The sequence below is a fragment of the Agelaius tricolor genome, unplaced genomic scaffold (genome assembly GCF_023055355.1).
Source record: "Agelaius tricolor isolate 1412-34295 unplaced genomic scaffold, bAgeTri1.0.p SCAF_2, whole genome shotgun sequence".
NCBI classification, from domain to species: Eukaryota; Metazoa; Chordata; class Aves; order Passeriformes; family Icteridae; genus Agelaius; species Agelaius tricolor.
This window is the reverse complement of record NW_027269262.1, coordinates 34,405,816-34,433,002: the sequence shown is the minus strand read 5'-3', so window position 1 is coordinate 34,433,002 and position 27,187 is coordinate 34,405,816. Positions and strand designations below refer to the sequence as shown.

The 27,187-nt window shown below is 38.9% G+C and overlaps 1 protein-coding gene across 4 annotated transcripts; it reads right to left on the bottom strand.

Annotated features, from left to right (window-relative positions):
* Nucleotides 1-691: 691 nt before the first annotated feature.
* Nucleotides 692-26,438, bottom strand: EXOC3 (exocyst complex component 3). 4 transcript variants are annotated; one of them, XM_071455690.1, is made up of 14 exons: nt 26,289-26,418; nt 25,753-25,928; nt 23,324-23,508; nt 19,288-19,507; nt 16,917-17,598; nt 12,383-12,500; nt 9,887-10,012; nt 8,280-8,380; nt 7,666-7,776; nt 6,755-6,905; nt 5,899-6,021; nt 3,411-3,572; nt 2,114-2,241; nt 692-1,661 (listed from the first exon to the last, which is right to left on the bottom strand). In XM_071455690.1, the coding sequence occupies exons 3-14, from the start codon at nt 23,465-23,467 to the stop codon at nt 1,490-1,492; spliced, it is 2,238 nt and encodes a 745-aa protein (XP_071311791.1). In that variant the 5' UTR covers nt 23,468-23,508; nt 25,753-25,928; nt 26,289-26,418; the 3' UTR covers nt 692-1,489. The 4 variants fall into 4 exon arrangements, with proteins under 4 accessions (XP_071311791.1, XP_071311784.1, XP_071311780.1 ...); XM_071455683.1 differs by lacking the exon at nt 25,753-25,928 and having other exon boundaries at nt 26,289-26,438; XM_071455679.1 differs by lacking the exon at nt 25,753-25,928 and having other exon boundaries at nt 26,345-26,438.
* Nucleotides 26,439-27,187: the final 749 nt, after the last annotated feature.

Below are 27,187 nucleotides of genomic sequence, written 5' to 3'. Positions count from 1 at the left end.
GTTTGACATCCAAGAGGTGCCTCTGCACCATCGCTGAGAGGAAGAAGGGATACAGAGGGAAACAAAAGCCCGCTGAACAGATTCCCTTACACAAAATGAGGATTAAAGCACACAGGGAAAGAATTTCAGGGAGAGGACGGAATTAGAGTACAAGCCAAATTAGCATCACCTCACTAACTGAATTCTTTACTGAGGGCTGAACACAACCCTCTGAGAAACAGTCAAATTCCCCTCCCTGTACCTACAATTTCTAGGCAATTCTAGACTCCATGGGACCCAATGAGCTCCTGCACTGAAATCCCTCGAGCACAGCGATACCAAGATGATGCTCTAGTGAACCATCTCTGGGGACACTGTCCCTGTCACTGCAGAAAGTCACAGTCTCAGATCTATCCTATATCCAAACTGCTGACCTGGGGATAGCTCTTCTGGGGTACAGAGGAGCTGGGGACAGGGCTGGAATGGCACAAGGCCTGCGTGGCCAAAGGTGTTAAGTAGACAAACTCCCGAATGCTGAATTAAAACAATGTAGGTACGTGTTTTCCCTGTGCTTACCTCTGACAGCTCTGGTCAGGTACTAAGATAATGCCTTAAATGTGTCCTTCATCAAGGAATTTTGAATCCACAATTGTCTGGTACTATTTTAGAATTAGATTAATTTGAAAATACTGTGGAAATAAAACCCAGTAGCTTGTGTTTTCAGAAAACTATTAAATCCAATTTTTATTCACACTTAAAACAACAAAAGAGATTTACATGCTCTGTAAATCTACAAGGATGCAAAGAATCATAGCTGAACATAGGAATGGTTTAACATTTTATTGAACTGGTGTGCTTTATGTGCTGTTTTTAGTGAATCAGTGAAAAAAAAATTGTACCTTATGTCTTTATTTATTTATTTATTCAACCTATAATCAAATTGCACTGTAGCAATTTCAATCAGTCCTTTAAGTCAGGAAACTGATTTCATAATTAAGTTTTCTGCAATAAACTATTTTACACCAAAGTAAGTACATACACAAAATATAATGTGAAAGTGGATTGACATTAACACTGAATGCAGTGCCATATAAATACAGTTCTAAAGGAGTCTGCTTAGGCATTGTAAGTGATGTATGTTAGTATATCCAGCACTAATACAGCTCTGCAAGTTTTGGTATAAACATCTTTATATAGCATTGCAGTGCACTGTGCAAACATGTTCCACAAGGAAAATGTGTTTGCTGACAGCAAAACCAGCTGTGACAAACAGGTCAGTAAAAAAAAAAACAAACCATGCCATTAAAAGCTTCGTTCTTCAAACATGACCTTTAATCCTTCTTTCAGGTATCTTGCATTTCCTCATGTCCAAGTCTTCAGAAAGAAATATGCCTAGCAAGTATCAATGTATATTGAACTTCACTCAAAATAGCGTTGCCAAATTTGCCCACAAATATTTCAAACCCGTTGATCCCAGAGCAGTAATGACACACAAACACAGAGTTGTCAATTACTTCAGAAGTTTTGGCACAGTGAGAGTAGGAACTGTAATTTCTTTAAAAATTGGCACATAGTTTGGATTGGGTTGGCTTGGACCTTGATCCAAAGTTTCAATGATAGTCTGCTTCATATCTCTGCTGGCATCGCCTCTCACTGTCAGCAAAGCTGCAATGTGGTCATCCCTGCCAAAGGAAAAGGGTAAAACTGGCATTAGGAGGCTTTGCACAGGAAAGATTTTGTCAAAACTTGCACTTAATTGGCAATCCTTTCACTCAGTTTCAGGTACTTTTTTATTCTTAATCAGATCTCCACTCACTCAGAACTGTTTTTTTCTGCTCAATATAAAGCACCATTTTGGCTGCTTTTAGGAATCTAAAACCTATTTCATCCTCCCAGCACACAGAGGTGAAGTATTTTTAGTATCCCTCTGCACTACTTAAGTAGTTGTAACTTCTAGTCCAGCTCACATACACTGTACTTGAGCATTACTTTCCACAAGAAAGTGGTTACAGTCTAAAATATGGAAAATATGAACACATTTACACACTGTTTTAAATTTCAAAATTTGCCCAAACCCCAAGGAAATGATGTTGTTATCTATCTATATATCAAATCTGAGGGCAAAGAAAATTACCTGATATCTGGGTATTTACTGACTAAAGTTGAAACTTCCAGATAGAGCAGTGAAGGATCAGTCAGCTTGATAACCTCTGCAATGGCTTCAATGATGTCACAGAGTCCTTCAGTGTCCTCTCCAGAGCCCTGCAAAAGTAAATAAAAACTATTAAAAATGTCCCAAAACAATAGCAATACTCTTCAAATCTACAAATAATCCTTTAATTAATATTTTGTCTGACAGTGCCCTTGAATCTCCCCAAAAGCTGAATTTTCAGACATTAAAAAACCCAAACATTTCTGAATTGTCACCATAATCCTTTTCTCTCTCTGTTCTTCATTCAGAGACCTACTCTGAGAATATCAGTGAAGAAAGTAGTGTCTTACAAACAATATGTTGTATTTATCCACATGGTGATACATTCTAGTCTTCAACTTTGGGTAATTATGAGCATAAACATTAGGAATAACTGACATGAAAGCCAGACCTCTTCTGAAACATTTCTTCAAAACTGGCCCTCTGTTAGATTCCTTCAAGTCATCTGGCCACCAAAGCAGCTTTCAGGAATTGATTGATTGAACTGTATCTATTTAAACTCTGGACTATTTTAGTATTCTTAATTCAAGGTCATCTCGTTTTGCCAATCAGGTGTGGTTTATTTCCTTTATTCCACAACCTCTTCCATCAACTACTCCAGTTTTTCAGGCTTTATCCTTCTGTGCATTCTTTTTGTATTTTGTCATCTGTTGGCCCTAGGAGCTTTCTAAGATCCCTGTTCCTTATGCAGTTAAAACTTTTAGGCCTGTCTTGTACATTGATTTTCAAATACCTTTTTTAGCCCGTCTTTTCTATTTCTACTGGACTTTAAATGGGGTCAACATACTCATCTTATTGATCCAAATGAACACACTGCATGCTCCTTAGGTAGTAAGTAATGGCTTCTGTTTGATGCCAGATCAGCCCTTCTTCTGGCCAGGAAAAGCAAAGACAGATTTTTATTTTTTTTTAAACTGCTGTTTTCTTTGACTTACTACTGTGAATTCAGGGTACCTATCTCTCAGAGGCCATTCAAATATTCAGCTGCAGAGAGCTGTATAAACACAAAGCAGTAGAAACTGGTGCTCAGGAATTTTAGCAACTGGTCTGTGTGTTCAGAATCTCCATCTGTGCCCTCAGCTGGTATCTTTGATATTCCCAAGTCACTCAACATTTTGGAGAGATGGAGATTTAACTCTAGCCATTTCCCCCAAACAATAAATAAGGGTGGTTATTGTAAATTACCAGGTTAACAGCACTACCCAAAGCAAATACTTACAGCTGCAAGCTTCTTAAACAAAAATCTGAACTGTTCTGCTTCTTTGATCATTCTTTCTGCACCCTCTTTTCTCTCCTCTGCATTCTTGAAAGATATACGCTTCAGCATGATGGCTCTGATGTATTCCACAACCACTCGCCGATGGGCCTCCAGAGTCATTGTCTGAAAGAAATGGAAAAGGTGGTGGGTTATGCCAGTGATACCTGCAGATGTAGCCATTATTTTTAGGCTTTGAACTGTGCATTTGCACTTAAACGCCAGTATAAATTTTTTGCTAATATAGATTGAGTGGTTTTAGATTTTCACAGTGCTAACAAAAATGAAAATCTCTCCTTCCCTAATGATGAGCCAAGGAGCAACAAACCCAAGATAACTTTGATAATATATCTGAGTTTTTTGAGAAGCACCAAAGAACAATCATGTTCGCAGATCTTCCTTAACTGATTTGCGGTTCTGCACTTGTCTTTTTATGGGGAATATTTACTGGTACCTGGATGAAGCATTTGGTATTGGTGCAAGAGTAATGCTGAGGTCTGGAAATAAAGAACAAAACTAAAACCCCAAAACCTTCACATGCTTATTTTTCAACAGGAATGTAAGCAGAGTCCTTAAATCCCATGAGTCCTCAGGTGTTTTTTCTTCCCCTTAAGCCTGGTGGCAAAGTTACTTATGATTAAGAAAAAGCTGGCATAACAGGTAGTCACAAACTTTTAATCATGTTTTATTAGTAGTACGATCAAACTTTAGTTTCAAGTTGTTATTGAAACGTTCTTCAGTCAAAATTTGAATAAAAGGTTTCAGAAAAGAGAGAAAAAGGAAGGAAAAAGAAAAAAGAGAGAAAACAACAGATTGCAAAGTACTGGAAGTCACAACCCTCATCCAGAACACAGAAAATGCAATTTCAAGTTCTGCTCTCAAGCGTCTGCAGAAATACCAGAGTTAGGTGGTTGCTCAGGGATGGCTTCTCTTGCATTGCTGAATTGATGCCAGTTACACAAAGGAAAATGAACTTCACAGAACAGACTGTGGGGGGGCTGAAATGTATGGCCCATCCTGCTGGAGAGGAACTGAGGAACAGCTCCACTACAACTGAGAACACTCCACAAGAGCCAACAGTGGTATGGTAGAGCATTTAAGTTACACACAAGGAAAACAGCAAAGCAGAATGCCTTAGATCCAGATTTCCTCTGTTACAGAACTGTGTCCTTCCCTTTTTCCCATTGGGCTACAGTCTTCTTTGTGGTGCTCTGTTCATGTGGCTTTTAAAAAGTGTACTTTCAAAACAGGGTTATTCGAGAATATTTTAAAACCTGAAAAAATCCCATGACAAATCAGGGAAACAAAAGTGTGGTCCAGCCTGTGCTAGAACATATGGCATCTTTTATGGGAGATTTTTTTTTCTGCTGGGTGACAGTGGAAAAATAGGTATGTTGAATGCCAAAGAATCTGCTTGTAACCTTCTTCCCCACAAGGTGGCAATAAATGCTACATGATGAAACATATGTGATTGCAGAGATTGGTATTAACACCTCAAAACTCATGCCAAGCACTTGTACCTCACAGTAACAAACTAAATCTGGAAAAGAAAGCTGTTCCATAGATATAGACTAATTCTGAGACTGACCTAAATTGTTTTGTGCACTTTTTCTGGACTGGAAATACATATACTTACATAATAAGGCCTCTAGGATCTACAAATACTGAAGGTTAAAAGGTCATCAGAGAAACTCTGAGCAGTTAAATTATTACTTTGAGAATTAAGGTAAGAAAGAATAAGTGTATGATTTGGAGACTATCTTTTAAGCCCTTCTAAGAGCTTCAAAGACCTCACCTAAATACTGATCTTGCTAGCTTCTGCTGGGTTCCTAAGTGTTAGACAATCATTTAACACTGTCTTATTACATGAGCCTGTCTTTAATCTTCCACATTATTGTACTTGTTTCCATCGATAGAGAAATTCAGATATCCTTTGACAGATGAGAGGGGGAAAAAAATCCTAACCTAGCACATTTACTGTTGTAAGAGCACTTTAAACATGAACTGTGCATTTGTAAACCCTTATGGCACCGAATTCACTATGCTTCATTGTATATATTAAAACTAGGAATTATTTGATGTGCATTTATAAAAAAAAAATAATTTCAGACCAGGAAAACTAGTTTCAGAAGAGCGAATTTTATCTGAGTACGAACTTCTGAGGAGAGGTAGAAAAGTACAAACTGGTAAAAATACCTAGTAAGATGCTAAGAAGTTTCCTGGACTAAATAATACAACTTAGATCTGTCTTTGACAGTGTTATATGCCTGTGAACAAAAAAAAGTAGATTCAGACTTCTGTAGTATGACGACGAACATTTTTTCCTTTCCAGTAATGAATCAATTCCAATTTCTGCATTTCAGTTCTGAATTCCATGTGGTGTTCAGAAATTCCAAATCAACATGATGCTCAGAGTACATTAGCAAAGTATCACTGAGTATTTTGCACCTACCTTTTTGTAAGGCTTTTTAATTCTTGCAAAGTCATTGAAATAATCCTCTACAGTGACACAGATAGTCCCCACTGCATTAGACCCCATCAGCCACTTCTTCGTCATCAGCTCATTCAGATGGGGCTGAGAAGGTGACAAAGAAGAGATCAGATCAGGTTTTTGACAGTTTCATCAGATCAGTGCAGTTACTAAAAAATGGGAGACAATTTTAAGTGTTGTCAATTTCTAAACTATGCTTCTGCCAATTCCTTCCTCATGTGAGCCACTCAAGGTATTTATATTAGTTCAAAATTTTATTACAAGTCTATCAAGTCCCAGAGCATCTCTCTTCACCATTTCCTGCTGTTTCTCTAATTACCCTGTTTCCCTCCCCATACTCCCAATTTCTTGAAAGTAGTAATTTTTTCCCTGAGGGATTCTATACAGAAAAAGCTAGAATTCCTAAACATGGAAATCTATCAGACAGAAAGGGCTTATGGTTAGAGTCAATTAAATATATTAATTACAGGTGAACTGTACCTGCAATGACAACTTAATATATCAGCAGCAGTTCCCTAAATAATTCTTACAACTCAACAACATAGGAATAAGTACATCTGCTAGAAAATATTAATTACATACAAAGCACCTGACTTCAGTCATCCCATGAAACCTAATTAAGCAACCTTCCAGTCTCCTACATGCAAACTATACCAGTGAAGAACAATACTAATGTTTACTGACCCTTTGCTAGCCCATCTATAAAAACCACATATTTTAGATCTTTAGCAATCAAAAGGCTCCATAACTACTTCATTTTGAATTATTTTTTCCTTTATAAAAATACTTCTGGGTTTTTGAGGAGACAAGTTCTAACCTCCAAATCCATGAAGACTTCATCTAGCAGGCTAGAGCAGCCTTCTTTAGCAATGATGTCTAAAGTTGCATCCATGTTTGCATGACTGATTGACAAGGTGTCTTCCATGTCACTTTTCAAGTATTTTCTTTTCAGACTGATGATAGATTCTCTGTGATGGGAAAAAAAAAAAGGGTTTTCTTAACCCACTGATGCACAATCACACTAATATTAAATTTTTGGAGTACATACATGGAAGAAGACACAGGACAGTTATTTTTGCAAGGGGAAACAATGCCTGCTACTTGCTTTGGAAGCCTTTATTTATTCTCCAGCATGATTTTGGAGTGGTCAGTGTAGACTACATGTGTGTTGGTAGCAAATTGCTGAGTAGACCTGCAAGTGGCAGCAGATACAGATGAACAGGAAGTTGGACTGCTCATCACTGAAACATGAGCCACCTTCTGATACTCTTCACAGAAGGTCTGCCTTTACTTTTCTCCAGTTCAGTCCACCTTGATCACAGGTGGCATTGAAGGTGAGAAAAGATGACAGGACCCAGACAAACTAACTGAAATTACCTTTTAAAAATCTGAAAGCTGAAGATAAATGTTTCTGTGGCAACAAAATTCTTGGGATAACACGTGGTTTTTCACTGGTGAGAGGTAATGGCTTGGCTTGCCAAAGGCAAAAGCAATCACAATACCTGCCTCTCAAAACAGCACTACCTTTAAACTTGTTGCCACTACCTTTAAACTTGTTGTTCAGTCAGCTAAACTACTGATTAGTTTACTATTAAGTTTATTCAGTTAACTACTGGTTAACTGAAGTCGCTTTGCATACAGAAGAGAAGGTTCTGGGAAGAGGTAGTATTACAACTGAAATATCAATAGCTGTTCTTCTCACAGTACTGCAAGAACATGCAGACTTACTTGAAGGTTTGACAGTTGTTGATGACTGCAATCATGTACTGAACATAGCACTGAGGATACTGACGATTTTTAAGATGATCTTCTTTATACAATTGTGCTTCATCTTTGTACCTGTAACACATACAAGGAATAGCATTAAACAGACACAAATCTGTAAGAACTCAAATACACTCATAGGACCAAATGCTTCATAAGGGTCTGCAGGTATTTAGAAGTATTTTATAAAGAGTGTCTTGCTCGTGTGATGTTTAGTCCTTCTGTTCTGGGCAGAATCCAGCCAAGGAGGTGTTTTCTCTCTTCCTTTAGAGAAAGAGGTATAAATTTGAGATATATAACAAAGCAGAACTGACTCAAAAAACTAAGAGCCATTTGCAGACAGGAACTGAAAGTGCCACTCACCAGCACAGAAGAACTTCTGCAGTGAAATTCCCTCCCTTCTGGGGAAGGGAAGAAAGGAAGGAAAGGAAAGAGAAGAAAAGCCTGGTTGGCATGAATGCGATAGGAGAAAGACAAAGCAATAAAGAAACATCCAGACAAAAAACAAGTATTGGAACTGTAGGAACAAAGAGAGACTGAGGTAGGATAAAGCATTTGTATTTTAAACATTATGTTACCTGGTTAGAAATGAATTCATTTGCTGAAGACATAGAATGAGTACCTTTGTTTTCAAATCTTCATTTATCTGAGCAGCCACCTGAAGATTCTGCTCAAACATCTAAGACAAAAATAGTTTAATTATAAAGAGAAGCGTTTATCAGTGGTAAAACAAAGACAGAACTCCTATCTTGGAGTCTTGAAGACTCTCACTAGCACCAGCTCTAGAGATGCTTTCTGTTGTTTTTTTTCCCCAGACAAGCCCACTGACCAAACCAAAAGCCACTATTTTCACAAGTGTAATTAATGTATTACTGGCAACTATTAATGCATGCTGCAGTGTTCTCCTGATACTGAAAACAGCTGCATTTCTAATTCGCAAAACCGTACTTAATCTCTTTATTTCACTGGTGCTTTGGCTTGACAGTGTATCAAAGTTCTAGGCTCAGCTCCTGCAGTTAGTAGTGAATAACAGTACAACTCAAATTCCTTTGTTTCTCCCATATGTGAAAGCAGTGAGCTCACAACAGTGAAGTAAAGGAGCCTCTAAACTTTAGAAACACAAGCAGGTACAAGATCTAGGTGACTTACTGGCAACTATGTTTGAGAGGTTAGAAAGGAAGGATACAAAGCCAAGTGGAAACATGAGCTGTTTCTATGCTAAGAAGATTTTGAAAATTTCACTGCTACATGCATCTAAGCACTGCAGTCCTTCTCAGCACGACACAAGAGCCAATAATCAGCCACCAGTTCTTTGACATCACACATTTTCGGAAAACCATTAGATGAAGTAAACCTTGGCACTAATACAAACTGAAAGAATGTAGCAAAAATCCTGGCATAAGGTGGGAAAAAAATACAGCAGAAAATAAATGCAGGAAGAAGAGATAATCTAGCTTTCATTGAAAGTACCTAACACAATATTTATAAAGAAAAATTAGAAAGTGAGCATAATAAGCTGACATTTTACTGGTTGATAAAGATCACTTTCAAATCTTTCCACTACCGGCAACAGGGTGGTGCAGGTTTGGGTACTTTTATGGCTTTTTTTTTTTAAAGGATTTTAGAAACCACCTTATCTTTTCTGGTTTTAATTTGGACAGGCACTCATGTTAACCGAAGTAGTGTTTAAAACAGCAACAGTTTCAACCTTCAGTAGAACTTTTTCTTCCATTATTAAGGCGCTTGTATATAATGAATAATTTATAGTAACAAATACATGCCTAACTACCTCAGCACCATGTAAACAAACAGCCTAACTCAGCAGTGTATTAACAAAAACCGTCCTAATGAGTTATATGTCATCTGATGGGCTTATACTACAGCTTCACATCAAGAGACCTAAGTAAAAACAGCTCACTAAATACAAATATCAACTAAAAATATGTTTCTAATCTACACATAAAAAAGAACTATGTCTTTAAGCATTGAAGTAAAAAAGGTAAACAAAAACCTTCAAAGAAACAAACAACCCCTTCAATGAAAAGCTCTACAGGAGGAAAAAACCCCACTATACTTCAAAATACACAGAAACAATAGTATTCTAGAAAGTTTGGCTTCCCCTCCATTCCTCCAAATCCATGTACTGCTTCTGTAGATTTTCTAGAATAAACAAGTTGTCTTATACCTGAAAAACAATAGCTGGGAGTGTAGTCTGATAGTATCCATCTTGATCTGCTTCTGGTTCAGTTTCTTTTATCCAGTCTTTTTTATCTGTCTCCAGTGCTTTTCGCAGCCAGCCAATGATGTTAGACTTCATTTAATAAAGCAAACAAGAGAAAGAAAATATTTAATTTAACACAACAAAACCCTCTGCTACAATATCTAGAATAGCAGTAATTTCCATAATGAAGAGTGGCATAGTAACAGATAATGCTGACCACTCTTGCCATTCTTACAGGATATAGGTAACAGGTAAATTAAAATTTGCATTGACAAAGACAAAGGTTACTACTGGAACACAAGCAGCATTTGAAGCTTCAGAACATTTTGGAAGGGGAGTGCTCCTAACACAAAGAGTAGGTCAATTTGTCAGAATCAACATATTTTCTAATTTTAGAAGAATTTATTAAGGCTCAGTCTTTAGGTTTCAAACTGAATTTTTCCCCAGCTGAAAAAATAAGAGTAATACTTAATGTAGGAAAAATTGCACATATCTGCCTGTACTTCCTTTTACATCCAGGTTTTAGGAAACTGGTGCTCATTACTGCTGGGTACAAAGCCCCAGGATTAGATTAAATGGGTTGTGTTTCTTGGAACACGAGTGCTGCAGAACACAGTGACGGATACAATGGCTGGCTCTCCTCCCATCTGCCCAGCACATTGTACAGCACACAGACATTAAGGACAACTGGGTTTGGAAGGAGACTAAGCCAGTTTTCTGCACAACACATATCACAGACCTATTCACAACAGTAAAGACCAGCATGTTTGCTAAATATATAATTGGATTCTTTGAATTCTGTCTTGCTTGTTGATGATTTCTGCCTCTTTTCTGCTTTGTTCACATTTGCTTGAACCCTGTAGTAATATAAATGTTCATACCTCTTTCCAACATGTTACAGGTATAGTACTGTGCCCTACCATGCAAAATTACACATTACCAGTAGGCACAAACAGAAAGGTCATAAGAGTCCATATAGTACCCTCTTCAATTGTGTGAAACAATGCACTACCTTTCTTCCTCATAAGCATGGAATTGCTCTAATGAAATACGACTTGCATGACAATCTTTTAAGCCAGCAGTCCAGGGAACTTTTTTCACCTTAAGATCAGCATTTACAAGGACCTTTTTTCAAGCTAAGGTGATTGGAAAAATAATATGCTAGAAATCTGTTAAAATCTATTAGCATTTTATTTTTCATTAACTAGTTACATTTTTTTGGAACTAGTTACATTTTGTTTAAAACCACTTTTAAACAACATCAAAAGAAATGAGGTTGAAGTGAAACAAATAGGCACCTTCAGTATTTTCCGCCTTAAAAGAAAGATACAGCCAAAAATCAAAACCAGCAAAAAGAAAGCCACTCTGCTTAACAGAGTGGAAACTTGGTTTTATTTACATTCTATAAATAAAATAAAACAACATTCTATACATAATATTTTTCAGTAGGTAAGGAAAAACAATTCAAAAAAACCAATATAGGTGTATTTTTTCATGCTCAGTGAGGACAAAATTAATTCAAAGCCATTTTTTGAGTCAAGGCAAAAGTAGCTTGAGAAAACAAACCAATGGGCTTTTTGTCCCAAAGGTAAGTGCAGAAAAATAAACTTGCATAAAAGTCCTAATAAAGCTAATAGGAAGCAGAGCCTCTACTGACAACCTCCTTGAGTCATTACAAGGTTGGTTCATATTATTGTGAAAAGTATAATGTCCAAGTAGTTGCTGTTGCTGGACATGTTTTAGTAGCTGACACATCCAAAGAAGCACAAAAATTTCCCTCCTCTGCTTGGCAGAGCTCCTAAACTTAGGAGAAGTAGGAATTCACTGGATAATTTAAGAACAGCAAGTCCAAAGTTCCAACTACCCAAATATCCACTCTTGGAGGCAATTAGTGGATCTGACAATCACATAATGCCTGCTTTGCCATGAAATTCACCAGTTTCTAGTGACTCTTAGGATAACAAAGAAGCAGTGCCTTTATATTTAAGATACACTTGAAATGCCATCCACAAAAGGAAATTATGCTCATGCCGTTAACAGGCATGAAAGCAAAAAGGCTGTTAAAAGAATCAAACTGGCAAACATGAACATCCTGATTACCTTGAAAAGATCACATCTATATCAAATGTTGATGTAGCTACCACAGAGACCAAACAGCCTACAGTGTCTTTTTAAGTGTTATGGATTTAGGCATATGAAGACTGGAATTCCTTCCTTTCTAATAAATTATTATTAATAGTCTGTAAAGCATAACTACTCCTTGAAATGTTATGATTTACATATATAAAAGCATCTGATTATGGCTTTATAAAAAACTTACACATAGGATATGAGCATTTTCATAAAAGTGATAGTGTTAGATTCACATTTGTCACCGTTTTCTCTGATGGAGAAGCAGCACTGAGGTACTAATGAAGATATAAACTCATCTAAATGTGCCTTTGCACTGTTATTACTCACAGTGAGTGTTGACATATACTTGCTGAGAAGCTGGTCTACCACATTTTGTGAAATCAGAGCATCTAGAGAATTTACATCCACTTCAGGAGACAGTTCCGAATTTCCCATCATCTCTGCACTGAATGAAAAAAGAAAAACAAACAAACAAACAAAAAAACCCAGATTAATAAAGAAAAATTAGATTAAAAGTTAAAAACTAAAAAACTATGCAACTTCTTCTCCATGTTAACTGTAAAGGGCAATTTTCCAATACCTACACATTTCAAAAAGTTTCTAATAGCAAATGCAACAATCAGTGCATTTACAAGAAATGTAAATAAAATTATATGAATGAAAGAATAGACTGTAAAAGCTACAGCCCAGGATATAATAAAAAGTATTACAGACATGTAAATATACAACTTTTCCATGCATTCCTTACTTTAATGTACAAGAAGTAATGATTACTTGAAAGGAAATAAAAGCCAACTGCTTCAGCCTGTGGACTCTTTGTAGGGGACACTTTTATGTATCTTTTAAATTTCAGAGGTGATGACAGACAATTTATACATTCTGAATTTTAGAACAGTAAAGATCAGTGACAAGTATGACTTACTGACTTCAGATTCTCAAAAGAGCTTCTGTTTTGGTACTTGTATCACATCCATGTAAAAATTAAAATATATTAAAAGAAAAGCTACCTATGCTTCCTGTCTTGGTAAAGAATATAGCTAATCTAAGAGGAAGAAGCATCTTTCAAGACAAATCAAAGGTGCACTTCATGGGTAGTGTATAAGAACAGCTGCTTGCAAAGAAAAGTTCTTGATTTTAGAGGATTTAAAAGAAACTAAAGCAAAATATTTTGACAAGGATTATACAAAATTAATACTTTACAGTGATATTTTGCATCTATATAAGATCATAAAATGACTGGCTTGTGTAATCAAAAAAATCCCCAAAGCTATGCCAAAGCACAGCATAGCAAGAACTCTTAATATTTCATGCTCAAACAAATCAATAAGTCAAACCCACACTCTTCAGAGAGTGCTTTATTAACAGCTGATGGAAATATATTCAATCATAATAACATAAATTGTTTCACATTCCATTTATAGTGTGCTTTTCAGAAGCAAACCACAAATTCTGTATTTGCAGAGGCTACTATAAAAACAAATGGCAACTTAAATTCCAAAGCAAGTGTCCAGTTTGTATAGTTCTGCAAATTGAAGTTGTTCTCTGGGTACATGCAGGGAGTCAGCACAGTGTTGCTTCCATTTCCTGGAAAAAATAAATCCCAAAGCACTGCAAAAAACCACTACAGCTACCAACTTAAAATACCAAAATTCTTGTATTTGAAACCATAAAAGCTACTGTGACTGAACATCCTACACTAACAGCATCTTCTTGGCGGGTAAGAAAAGAGGTTGAAATTATTTTAAGTGGCTCAATCTATTCAGAAAACTGAATTCCATTCTGTTGTAGTTTACAGAAAGAACACACATAATAACAGGACCTGCTCTAGGTTGATTCAGAGGAAACGTGAGAAGCTGTTTATGGCACTGTGCCATTTTAGAAAATACTGCTAGCCTCATTATACATCATTATCCCTGTTCACAAGGCCACAGAGACATAAACCTTTCCTCAAAGCACATCACCTGAAACCCCAAAACAACGACCAGAAGCTTCTACAAGCTTTAGCCCACAACATAAAGATTCTTCCTATACACAATTTCACTTTCCTGTTTGTCACAACCAAGTGCCCAGGGGAAAAGAAGTGACAGACAACCCTCTTCCAAGTGGCACAAGACTTCTAAGTTGGGAAGTTATTTACCTTCAACAAGAAGTTAATACAATTACATTTGAAATTTCAACTTGATTGTAACTTGGAAAGTAGCATTTTAGAAAGCTTCTATTCTGCCACCAATCCTGCTCTATTTGGTGAAAAGAGATACTGGCTCCAGAGACAGCATCCAGCTATTTGTATAGTAGCATTCCTTCTGTTCCTTAAAGAGAGCATTGCTGACACTGTCTGTAGCAATCCTGGTGATCTCACAGCAGTTTTGTTAACACTTGATCTGTATCTCATAAAATGATGCTATGAATATGAACATCAGCATCTTACAAGACTTATAATTTCCTCAAACACAGACTGGAGTCCTGGTCCCAAGACAGCATAGATTTAATAATAAGAGTGTTTCCAAAACTCTTATTGGCTTAAACGTGGAAGAGAAACCCATCTAGCACAAAAAACTCCCCCTCAAGTATTAAAGGCTATTATTCCATGTGTAGCATTACTTTATTTCTGAGCTGTAAGTTGAATATACTTCTAAAAACAGCTTCCATGCAGACATGCTCTGATAAAGAAACCTCCATGATTCTTTTGTAACTCCTATGTTGCAAATGCTGAAAAAAATTTCATGCATGAATTCATCATATGGAAAAAAACCCCTCAATGCTTCTTTTCAGTCAGTACTCTCTCATTTGGTTTTGACTGCAGCTTCAATATGCAAATACAATACAAATTTGTATTTTTCCTCTATTATTCAGAGTTCTCATTATACCATTCTCCTTCCCAGTTTATTATAAACACACCCCTATGGAGAATTGTTTATTGTATTGTTAAAAGATGTCCAGGAACTGTGATTTGATAAGCTCTGAAAATATCCCTGTTGAGAACCTAATTTTCCCACTCAGCTCAGAAACCTGAGCTGATTTCTTCTCCCACTGTGCACTCCCAATACACAATGGCTAATTCTCATACAATCATAGAAAATGGTTTGGGTTGGACCTTAAAGACCATCTAGTTCCAACCTGCCTGCCATGAGCAGGCATGCCACCCCTAGACCAGATGGCCTTAAGACTTCCAGGATGGGGCATCCACAACTTCACTGGGAAATTACTTTTGCAGTAATTATCAACCTATTTATAACCTTTTATTGTAACATGCAGGAATATAATTCCTGTACTGCCCTCTTGGGCTTTTTTTTTTTTAGAGAAGAGAGAAAGTCAAAGCCTTAATTTTTTCCTTCAAAGTACTTCCTCTAATTTCCATCCCACTTGTTATGTAGATATGCAGGGAGAAGAGCATTCTCAGATATCCTGTAGTGTGTCTACTCCTCTCACCATTTCCCTTTCTTCACAAGACTCAGCCACCAGGTGCTATGAGCCACATGACTTGCTTTAGCAAGATTTGTTTGCTTTGTAAATAGAAGTAACACTGGCTTTGCTCCCTCCCTTTGCCCTTCCAATGCTGGAACACACAGATTTAGAGCTTTAGTTCTGAATTGTCTAGCTCAATAACAATCTACTCTGATTTCCGGGGAAAGGTAGAAGGGCAGTTTTAAGACCAAGAATTGCCTTACTGGCACATAAGCCCCAGGACACAAATAAAGAGCCTGAGAGCAGGATTTCTGCCAAGGCTCTGCATGAGAAGGACTCGCATCTCTGATTTTCATTAATGTAGAGTTATTCCTCTGGCCTTCAAAAGAAGAAAAGGCCAATTAACTCAGCTGCTTATTAGTGGCTGCATCTCTCTCATACCCTGCATGGGTATCTAAGTATGCACAAGTGGGTGCTCCTGATTCTTCCTTGCAGGGAAGAGAAACCTTTGTAGGAGAACTTTGTAGTGTAGAATAAAGCACAGAGTACTGAACACAAACCTGAAAGCTGGTTATGAGAATTCCCCAGAACAGTATTGTCTCCTGCCTATGTGCTTTATGGCACTATGCTCTAAACCCACCAAGTGTTTAAATTTGTTGCATTATTGATACTGAACAATTGAAGACATCAAAAATACACACAGCACAGAGCCTGGGTCAGTGCCAGCTATTCAGAACAGGATTACAGTCATGAGCCACAGAAAGGCTAGCAGCACTTTTTCCCAAACAAATCAGTTGCTCTAGTAACTACATGCCAGCAAAAACTAAAGAGTTACCATTTGAGCTGTTTCTACCTGGAAAATGAAAAAGAAAAGCAACAAACCCTACACAAGTTAAATAAAATAAGCATAAGATTATAATAGAAAACAACTTGTAAGCAGAAATTCTTCAAAATAAACAAATCATCACACAGTTTTGAGAGAAAACCTAAAGGAAGTTACCACATTCTTTCCATTTAACAGTAATGAGGCAACTGAAGCAGTCCCACCCCCTGTAGAACAGAACAATAGAAAGTTAATAATCATACAGATCTTCCGGGGCTGTGGCCACAACAAACATTTTGTTCCATACACGAGCTCTCAGTCTCCTGTTCCTACCAATATTTCACCAAACTGGTACACAAATACGAGGCGACCGTAGCTTCCTGCAGGTCTTTAACTGCATTAAAATTTTAAGCAACTCAAAACTATAAACCACAAACTAGTTTTAAGGAGCAATTTCCAAGAAGTAAAATGTGTAATGAATAGTAAAGAACTTGATAGTTTGATATTATCCTTTTTCTGTTTTATCTTATTGTATGTCAATAGACATGCAAATACCAGCACAAACTGTGTTTTGCATGTCTCCTCTTTGCATTCCCCTTCCTAATGCTAACAGAAAAGATAAGGGGGCCTTACCTAGTGTATGTATTCAAAACCCAGCTTAGAAGGCTAACGATCTCATTTGCTTCCAGATCCTCTGCAGCAAGTTCTTGCATTCGGGTGGCCAAAGCTTGATGGTACATGTTTAGCAACCTGTTGAAAATGTCATAATGTGGAGGAAAGCATTGATCCAGCAGGGTCTTGGCCACGAGCAGGTCATCAAGGACGTATTTACGGATGATTTCAAGATGCCGCACAAGCCACATTTTGTCGGATTCTCTGGTGTCTGCCTGAGTGCCTTCAATCCGTGTGCTCACAGTTCTTTCCAAAATATTGAACATCTTTTCTTTCCACTTCTTTGGTCTGCCGGGAGGTATGAATCCAGTCTGTTTTTTCCTGTCTAACATGCGCCTGTCAATTTTCTCCTCCCTCTCAATTATCCTCACAACAGAGACAAGCAAGGTTGGATCTCGACGCACTGTAACAAGAGATCTTTGAACCACCATCCAAAGCTGCTTTGCCAATTCCTCAGACAGTTTCTGCATATCCCCAAAGTATGTGTGGATGAGGTTCATGTCATGTGTGTTTTTGCTGTCCATGCGGTACTGCTCATACATCAGGTCATCACGAGAACACTCCAAATCCATCAGTTTCCGGTGAGCCTGCAGAAGTTCCCCTCGCTCAATCAGGTCGTGGGTCTCCCTGACTATCTCTGGAACTGAAAGGCAGGCAAAGACAAAGAAAAATCACATACAGTACAACACTGCTATCAAAATACAAACAATTAATACAAGACAAGAAAAGTACTAGGAAAAAAGCTGGAGAATGGCTGTAGAGATTATTATCAGATATTTTGAAGGAAATAATTTTGAAATATTCAAAAATTGTTAGTAAATGTTTCGTATCCATTTTTGATCAGTGTCTAAACAAAGATCACAGTGCCAAGACAATTTTCTCTTTCTCTCCTGATGCCAAAAAATAAATAAATGAATCCTGGAAAGTCTATGTAACAAACTGCAGTGCTGGCCTTCTTACGCATTACATAAAAGACTTTTAACTTGCCTGACTAAAAGTCACTCACTTCATTGAACCTGAGGCGGCATAAACCCAACAAATGCCAAGTTTTACCTCCTTCTTGAACAGTTTTTGCCTGCTTAAGGCACAAATGAAGGCTAGGGATAATTACCTATGCTGCTAAAATATTTAGAAGATCTTTTGCCCTTATTATTTTTCAGTATTTGAGGAATCCTACAGAAGAAGATTAGGATCCTGTGGGGGAAGAACTGAAAAATCTCATCAGAAAATTTTGTCTTCTGCAAAGAAGGCAGCTAGTGATAAAACTGGCAGCTCACAAAAACTTCTAATGATTGTGTGTAAATGTCTTTTCAATCATGATAAAAACCACTTTGTTTATACAACATTTGATCATCTCTGAGCAAAACAACTATACTGTTTAACAGCTCCAGGGGGAGATGCTTCATACTAAAAACCTCTCAGAAAGCCTCAAAAGGTTTATTGTCTCAGTTGTGTTCGTCTGTGTAAAACAAAACACCCCCAAAACAGCTCCACATTGGAACATGCATAATTCTGCTGTTCCTTGTTTTTAATTGCTGGACATTGCATGTAAACACTTCTCTTTAAGTTGCACACTGTATCTGATACTGTAGAGGTTAGGTACACACAGACAGTAAATTAATCAACCTGGTATGGCTGGGAAGCAATTTTGCTTTATAGGTACACTTTGTGTATTAGTATCAGAAGATATAAGGAGAGAAAATTCTGTTTAAATAAAATCAAATTAGTCTGATAGGTTTAGTCCCTCTTACAGGGGTAAGATACTTAAAATTATTTATAAGTAGAGAAGTTGTGGCAAGGAATTCACTCAATGTGCATTCCATCACAGCTACACAAAGTGACACAACAGGTAATCACATTTTCTTTATCTTTACAGTATCCATTTTATTACATTAATCTTATTTCATTTTTCAAACCCTCACAAATGTACAATGGTACAAAATGGTTTTGCCTCCTAAAATAATTTCATACTATTTGTACCCAACAGGCTCACTGTAGGTGTCCAGCTCAGGTAGCAATATACCAGAACTTTACAAATATTCTTTCTGTATTTGTTCCTTCCATATTTCAGTCTTTTATACCAAACATGCTATCCCAGCTACTGACTGCTTGCAAGAAATTTCTTTGTGAGTTGTGTGTGATGGCCAGACTAGAAGTTCCTACAGCACAACTTAGTCTTCACCCTCTATGTGATGTGTAGGTCATTCTTCCTTAACTCTTCATTTCCAGTGAAATTTAAAGCTCTCAACATTACTTGACAACCTTAAAGCTGTTAGCACCATATTGAAATGTTTCCAGTATGTGATGGATTATATAAAGAAAAGTAGATTACCTGAAAATATATTCTTGAGATTTTCTACAGCAGCTGCCAGTTGGCTGTGTTGCACTACAGCATCCTTAACATCCTTGAGGTTTTCTATAGTGTTGATGCTCTGTCTCCAGTCCTTATTGACATCTATCAAAGACTGCTGAATGTCCTTCACATCATTCAGTGCATTGTGCAGTTGGCTTAAACCTGTTCGTACTCCATCTAACTGTGACTGTATTGCTGCCTTAAATATAAAAAGACAAAGAAAGAGCCCATATTATTCTTCATGAGTTTCATATTTTCAACATTTCTCAAGATTTAATTTTCATTTCAGTATCTAACATTTTCAGCAGAAAAAAAGGAAAAGCAAATATTATAATTGACTAGAAGTGTGCAAGCTTGTGTGTGCACAACATTGTGTGTGCCCACATACCATTTTTTTGAAGTTCTGAAGCTGTATCCAGTTTTGAGGGACCTAGATTCAATTAGTCCACCCCCCAACTAACATAGGACTTTAGGGAGATGGATTGTAAACCTTGTACTCTATATTAAACCAGGATCAAAGGAATGAGACCTCTCTGCATTTCCTCCATAAATTAATTTCAAAGGGGGATATCAAAGAAAGTTGATGTTTCATCAGAATGTTTGGTATGTACGGATTCTCAAAAGCATTTTACTAATGCAATTACAAATTCTTACTCACAACAAAAAATGTTCTAAAAAAGCCCAAATTTAATTCTGAAATGTTCTTAAAAAAACTCCAAAAGCTCCTGGAGGCAAAAGAAACCCCTAAAGCAATTCAGTCAAAACAAACAACAAAACCCCAAACTGAATATAATTTTCATGCTGTGAAACATCAATGACCAGACCAACAATTTAACTACTAGATTATTCTGGCATAAAGGCAGGTTATTGATATGGATGTCTTGTGACAAGTGACACTTGAAATAATGACTCTTCAAAGAGGCTGTCAGGCCTGAATATCATTCAGGTGTCCAGACACTTTACAGAAAATGCATTATAGCACATATCTGAGTAAAAGAAATCAGATCACATCCACAGCACATTTTTTAGATACATAGTTTTAAAAAGATGTGATGAAGGTGAAATCGGAGGAGTGGAAAATGCAACTAGAAATAACAGGCTTCAAAAGACAAGCAAGCTATCAGTGAAAACTCAGCTGCATAACTCGGGAACTTGAGGCAATCAGTAAAGAAAATGAGGCATTAATTGTCTTCCTAAGCTCAAAACACATTTTTTGCCAGACTTTTAAGGCCCAAAAGCTTGGATAGTTTTGGAACTTGTTGTCAGACACTAGAAGCCAAAGAGGAAATCCTGGTAACTGCAAACAACATTTACTGTGTTTTAAATGTACTGGGAAAGTGCCAGAAAAATGTAGTGGTTTTTAAACTAAGATTATTTATGCACTTTCAAATTATGACATGCTGATTTTATTGATAAAAATGTATTTCCCTGGCAGACTCAGCACAATTAAGCAGTAGTAAGGCATTTTTATACTGTTTCTATCTATAGAACTGCTGCATTAACACATTTTTCCTCTACAGGAACTGAGATAATTGGGATACTCAAACACAACCTTCTGCAGCTGACCATAAAGTATTTTAAAATCACATGATCATTAAATGTTCAGTACTTCTGCTTTGAAAATTTTTTCTGAGGCAGATCTTCTAAGTATTACATATTCAAATTTTTGCCTATTTATCCTTTGCAGAAACTTGATAAGGTTGAACTGAAACAGTCAGGGATCGCAGTCTGACATAAACAGACATCGAAAATTCTAAAAACAGATATCCATCCATCCATGCTCAGTTTGTCTTCAAAAACAAAGCTGGGGCCAGGGGATGGGGTGATGGGGCAGGGAACAAAGCATGTCCCAGCCTAGACTTTGCTTTCTAGAGTGCATATTCATCTTCAATTGGACTGATCATCACTGTATTAAAGAAACAAAACCAAAACTAAGCCATCCTGGGAAAAGGGGTCAAAACTTCTTTTTTCATGCTTTTTCAACTGACAGCTTTCAACATGAATCCTGGCTTCCTGGTCTCCCTATGGCTCAAATCCACAATTACACAGCAGCTAAGAATCAAACGGGAGAGGACTCATGCATGTTTATATTCTGGAACATCCACAACCTAGAAACTTCCCTAGGATATGCGTATTTATACAGAGTTTCTTCACAGAGAAGTTCTTCCACAGATTGAGTAAGAGCACAAACAAAAATGGCTGCCAACAATTATAAATTTTACAGGCTCTGAAAAGAGATTTCAAGCAGCTCTTCTACCTTCTGGACTACAGAACCCAAAAGCACCAGTCTACAATGCTACCTGGTGCTCTTCCATGTATTCTTTCAGAGTTCTGCTACCAAACCACAAAAACACTGCTTCACTGAGTGCCATCAGTCTCATACACAAAACTGATGAGTTTGATATGTTTTAAAGAAGATTTTCCTCTAAGAATTTATGCTACATGGGAAGAAATGCAGTGAGGGATATAAGAAATGGACATAATTAAATATATGGGAGAGGATTGGGAGAGGATGTTTAGATTCACCTGAAGAAAATGATGACAAAGATGGCAGCAGGAAGGAAGAAGCACCTAACGTTCACGCTGAAAGATTTCCCATGTGTTGATTCACTCAGATGAAGCAGTAATCAATGCAGTCTGAGAAGTCAGCAACTCCTCTGATAATCCCAATGTCTGTCTCCCCATCTTCCACACCACACATAGATACAGTTTAAATCCACAGCAAGAGTATTTCCTACATCCTCTCTGTGCTCCCAACCATTAGAGTAATTCTCATGGGAAAATCAGCACTGCTGTCCATTGCATCACTAACCAGCACCTTTGTCAGGAATGCATCCTGAGACGATTAAGGGGTATTGAACTTCTTTTTGGAACAGGTATTTCCAACCACCTATGGATGATTGAACTAACTTAAAGCAAACAATAGGGAAAATAGCTATAAAGTGGATTTAGGCATTTACAGGACTTACAAAGTTTAGTCACGACTGTCCATGGACGCAGCCAGGCAAATGACTGTGCTCATATATTATAAATAGATCACAGTAACTAAACAGCTGATCTATTATTAATAGACTGTATATGCTTCCTGACTTAAATCTGAAAAGCCCAGTCCAAGTCACCAGAATTTCTGTTTCTATGCTACAAAAATCAACACGTAATTGGCTATATATAAATAGCACATTATATATAAATATCAATTTTTTTTCACTGTGCAAGAAAACTGGTTTTCTTCTACTTCATCCAGACTCCACAAAGGAAGAGCCATTAAATACCTATAAGATAAACTAAGTGGAATATAAGATTAGATACAGTGTACACCAGCCACTTTGACCTGAGAAAATGTTTCCCAAAACACTTCTCTAAGACTCAACTCCACCTGCTTAATACAGTGGTCTGAAATGACTATTGGCAAATATCAGTGAAGGAAGAAAACACAAAACTCAGCAAGATACAGACAAGAAACACAGGATGATCATACTCCTATTTCAAGCTAAGTCCATGTGTGCGAATGTGCAACCACTCACATGTACACATGCAAAGGAGGAGCAAAATCATGGGGTCACTTCCACAAGAGACAAAAATGTGATGTATTTTATCTAACTTCCCTAAACCCATGTAAAAGTCAGAGGGGTAACTGACTGATCCTTTTTCAGATGCAATCATCAATTTTTTGTTACAAGTTCAGAATTCAGTCACTAAGATAAAGGTTTATTGCCTGACAGGCTACACAGCAGGGTAGCTGTCCATGAATAAACTGCAGAAGGTACAGGACCTAAGAATACTTGAAATGCTTGAATAAAATATTAGTAAGATGTATAATGTTAGTCTGCATTACTTTCACAACACAGATTTTCTGTTTTGGACACAAGTAAAAACTGAAGTCCCTGGCTTAAAACTATCCATCTGGCTGAAATGTAGATTAAAAAAACCAAAAAAAAAAAACCAGAAGAAAAAAAAAGGAAAGAAAATACACTCATGATACACCACAGACACTCAAGTTTATCCAACTTTGTACCTTGAGTCGAGCTTCTACTGAAGCCTTCTTACGAGCTTCTCTTCTGCGATACTGTTCCACTTTATCCAGCTGATCAGGACGCTGGAGCATTCCTGCAACTCTCTGAACAGCTGTTGCAACTGCTTCCCTATCCGTTTCCTCCATGGTTGATGAGGACCTCAGAATGCCTTCATTACTTAACAGGACTGAAAAGAAATAAAACACTTTTTAAAAGCCCACCTTTTTTCATTCGATGGCTATGTGACATTTCAAAGCTAACAACTGGAGAATTAACTTCAGCAATAAAAGCAAGGAAACTTGACAGAAGCATCATTAAACCACATTCTAAAGAGAAGCAACTGGAATTCTACAAGAACTGCATTTAAAGGCACTTAACTCAGTCTCATTAGTTCCCCTGAAATGTTTCTCGTTGCTATTTTTGCATTTACCTTGGTCTAAGTTTGAATTTTAAAAAAACCAAAACAAAATACTTCCAAAAAAGCCCACCGCCACAAGACAACCAATTCTTCATTAAAAGAAGAAATTCTATTTAATCCAAGGGTAGGTTGGCCTATTCAAAGGGTAATATATATATTATATATATATATATATTATTCCATTATATATAATATATATAATGGAATCTTGTAGGAAGTTGAAGCAAAAGTCTTAACTCATCCTGAACTACAATTGGGTGGACTTGAGAACCACAGGCCTCCTGCAGCAATAGGTCAATTCTGCTACCAAAACTGAGGGGAAACATAGGCAGTGGAAGCTCCAAACACAGAGACTTAACTATAGAGCACTTCCATTTAGGCTTCTGATGGATAATTTTTTGATTTCCTACTCTTGTTTTCAGTTCTTCTCACGGTATCAGTCCAGTCCATCAGGGGTAGAGGGAAAAATTATTCAAGTATTTCACCTCAGTCTCCAGCAGAACTTCTAGTGAAACCAAGACATGCAGGCAAACCAGTATGGGGAAGAGGCAACATCTGCTGTCCATCAAGGCAGACCTGTTCTCTCAAACTTCGTTAGCTACTGATAGAAAATAGGGAGGATCCCATCACCAAAGATGCAATATCATGGTGGCCACAGACCTCTGAGGAATCTATCTGGAGCTCCTCGCTGCTTCCAAATTATTTCCAACATTTTATGTCTTTAGCCTTGCAACCAAACAGAACATTTCAGGTTCTGCTGCCACAGCTAGAGCTTATACTCGCTCGTATATTGAAATTAGGTATCTATTTTCAGAGCACTCTGCAATCATAAATCCAGCACATCACTTAATCTCAGCAGAACAGTGATCTAAAGAACTGTGCAGAGTGCACTGCAAAAAGAAAGTGCTCTTTCTTTTTGCTGAAAGAGCAAAAGCCAGAAAACTTATGAGACAAGTGAAATTGATAAATGAAGGAAACATTGGGTGGGGGCACCAAAAAACCCTAAGAAACAACAACCAAAGCAAAGCAAATTGCTCACTACTCCTCACAGGCAAACCAACGCTCCAGCCAGTCTCTGAATAATCACTACTCTGGAAACAAAACTCCCATATTTTATTGCCAAGTATGATATACACTAGGGAGTTTCCCTTTGGCCAGTTTGGGTCAGATGTCCTCACTGTGCCCTCTCAATCTCTGCCCACCCCCAGCCTGCTTGAGGGGAGTGGAGGGCAGATTAGGCAAAAGAGAAAGCTTTCACACTGTACAAGCCCCCTTCAGCCATAGCCAAACAGTGCGGTGTGAGCAGCACTCTTTTTGCCACAAACCCAAAACACAGACTATTATAAAGAAAGTTTACTCCCAGCCAGACTCCGTAAAGCATTAGCAGAATTCCTAATTTTATAGCTTATCATGGCTAAAGAACACTCAAGGTTTGCCTGTGAGCTCTGTAAGAGCTAAGTCTATGTCTCAAGTTCTGTACCTCTCATACCTTCAAGAATTACATGCATAATTATGAATTTATTCCAAAGTTATGTCTACAGTGTAAAGTCCTGTCCTTCTTTACCACTGGCCTGGTTAACTCAAACCATGTTTGATTTCTTACTCTTCATCTAAACATGCAAGATCTATTTCCATCACTTGTGCTTTGGAATGAATAATCCAGTTTCACTTGGCTCAATCCACTCCCAAGCTATAAGGGCTATACCTAAAATTAAAAGAAATGATACTTTAAAATATGAATTTACTACAGAATCTCTCCGCAGCAGAGAGATTTATCCTGAATTACTGCCCTTATTAAAAACTCTGAATACATCCCGCAGAGTTACAACATCTTTAACTCACACAGCCACTACCCAGGCACATCAAGGAGACCTCGTCAGCAGAATCAGAAGCCAGCACACTGTAACTAACACGTCCAGGCAGACAGCCTCTTGTAGAACCACCCAAAAGGAACAGCAAACTTTAGGACGCCACGTCAATTTCATACAGAAGATGTGAATCAAAACTACATACATCTTCAGCGCAAAACAGAGGCAGAAGTGAACAAAACTACGTCCCGAAACGACTCAGGAAGGCTCCAGCTGCAATCGCACCCTCATCCTGGGGACTCACGCTGCAGAGGCGAGCCAGCGGGGGCGGCAGGCTCTCAGGGGGAGGCCGCTGTCCCCCTGCAGAGGAGGCCCCTTCTCCTGCAGAGGAAAGCAGCGAGCCCTCCGAACAGAGCTGGGGGAAGCAGCAGCGGCAGCCCCGGACCCGCCCGGCTCCTCCCTGGCAGCAGTGGCTCAGCTCGAATCATTCGCACCGACGCAGGTGCCCGTCCGTGCCGGGCAAAGGCCGGAGACCTGCCCGCGGGCACACCCAGCTCCTTCGCCCTCCGCCGCGGCCCCGGGACAGGACGAAGCCTCAGCAACCCCTTCGGCCTCGCCACCCCGAGGGGCTCCCCGGATCGCCCCGGCCCATCCCGCCCCCACCCCCTCGGCTTCCCACTGCGAGACCGGGTTCCCTACAACCCGCGACAGCCCGGCAGGGGCCGGCGCGGCGGCGCTCACCGGCCGGCAGCGGCGGGGACCGGGCGGGCAGGGCGGGACGCGCGGCCGGCACTCACCGGGGCCGCGGCCGCCCCTGCTCGGGAAGGCGCTGACAGCCCCCGGTGCGCCGGCGCACGCCCGGCCGCGCATGCGCACCGCGCTGCCGTTGGCGCCGCCTCCTCACCCTCCTCTTCCTTTTCTTTACTTTTTTTTTTTTTTTAACAGTTTTTAAACAGTATTTCTGTTAAGGGACAGAGTGTGTGCTTCTGGGGCCTGGTTCAAAGTCGCCGAAATCGTTTTGGAAAAAACAAACAAATAAAAAAGCCAATAAAAAAAATTTCACGACTCCTGTGAGGTGTTAAAGCCTTGGGTTGGAGGGGCCACCTACTGCAGTGAGTGTCGTCTGGGAAAAAAAAGGAAGCACACGGAGTGATTTCTTCACGGGATGAGTTGTTAAGTGTTGGAATGGGCTGCCAAAGGGAGGTGATGGAGTCACCGTCCCTGGAGGTGTTCAGGACATGACTGGATGTGGCTCCGTGCCAATGGTCTGCTTGACACGGCGGTGTTGGGTCAGCCTGGCATGGACTCCATGAGCTCAGAGGTCTTTTCCAACCTAACAGATTCTGTAATGAAAATGGATAAGCTGCGCTTCACGCGGTGCCTTCAGATCCGTGTGGAAGCTGCCTATCCCGGCGGAGGAGAAGGGGAGCTCCTCACTCGGCCCGCGATGAGGCTGTCTCCTCACGCCTTGCCCAGATCCCAGGGCGCTGCCGTGCCAGCCAGGGATGTGCCGGGAGCTGTGGCCGCGGGATGCAGCTCTCACCACGGCCGGGATGCAGCTCTCACCACGGCCTTGCCCAGACCCCAGGGCGCTGCCGTGCCGCCAAGGGATGTGTCGGGAGCGTGCTGTGGCCGCCGGG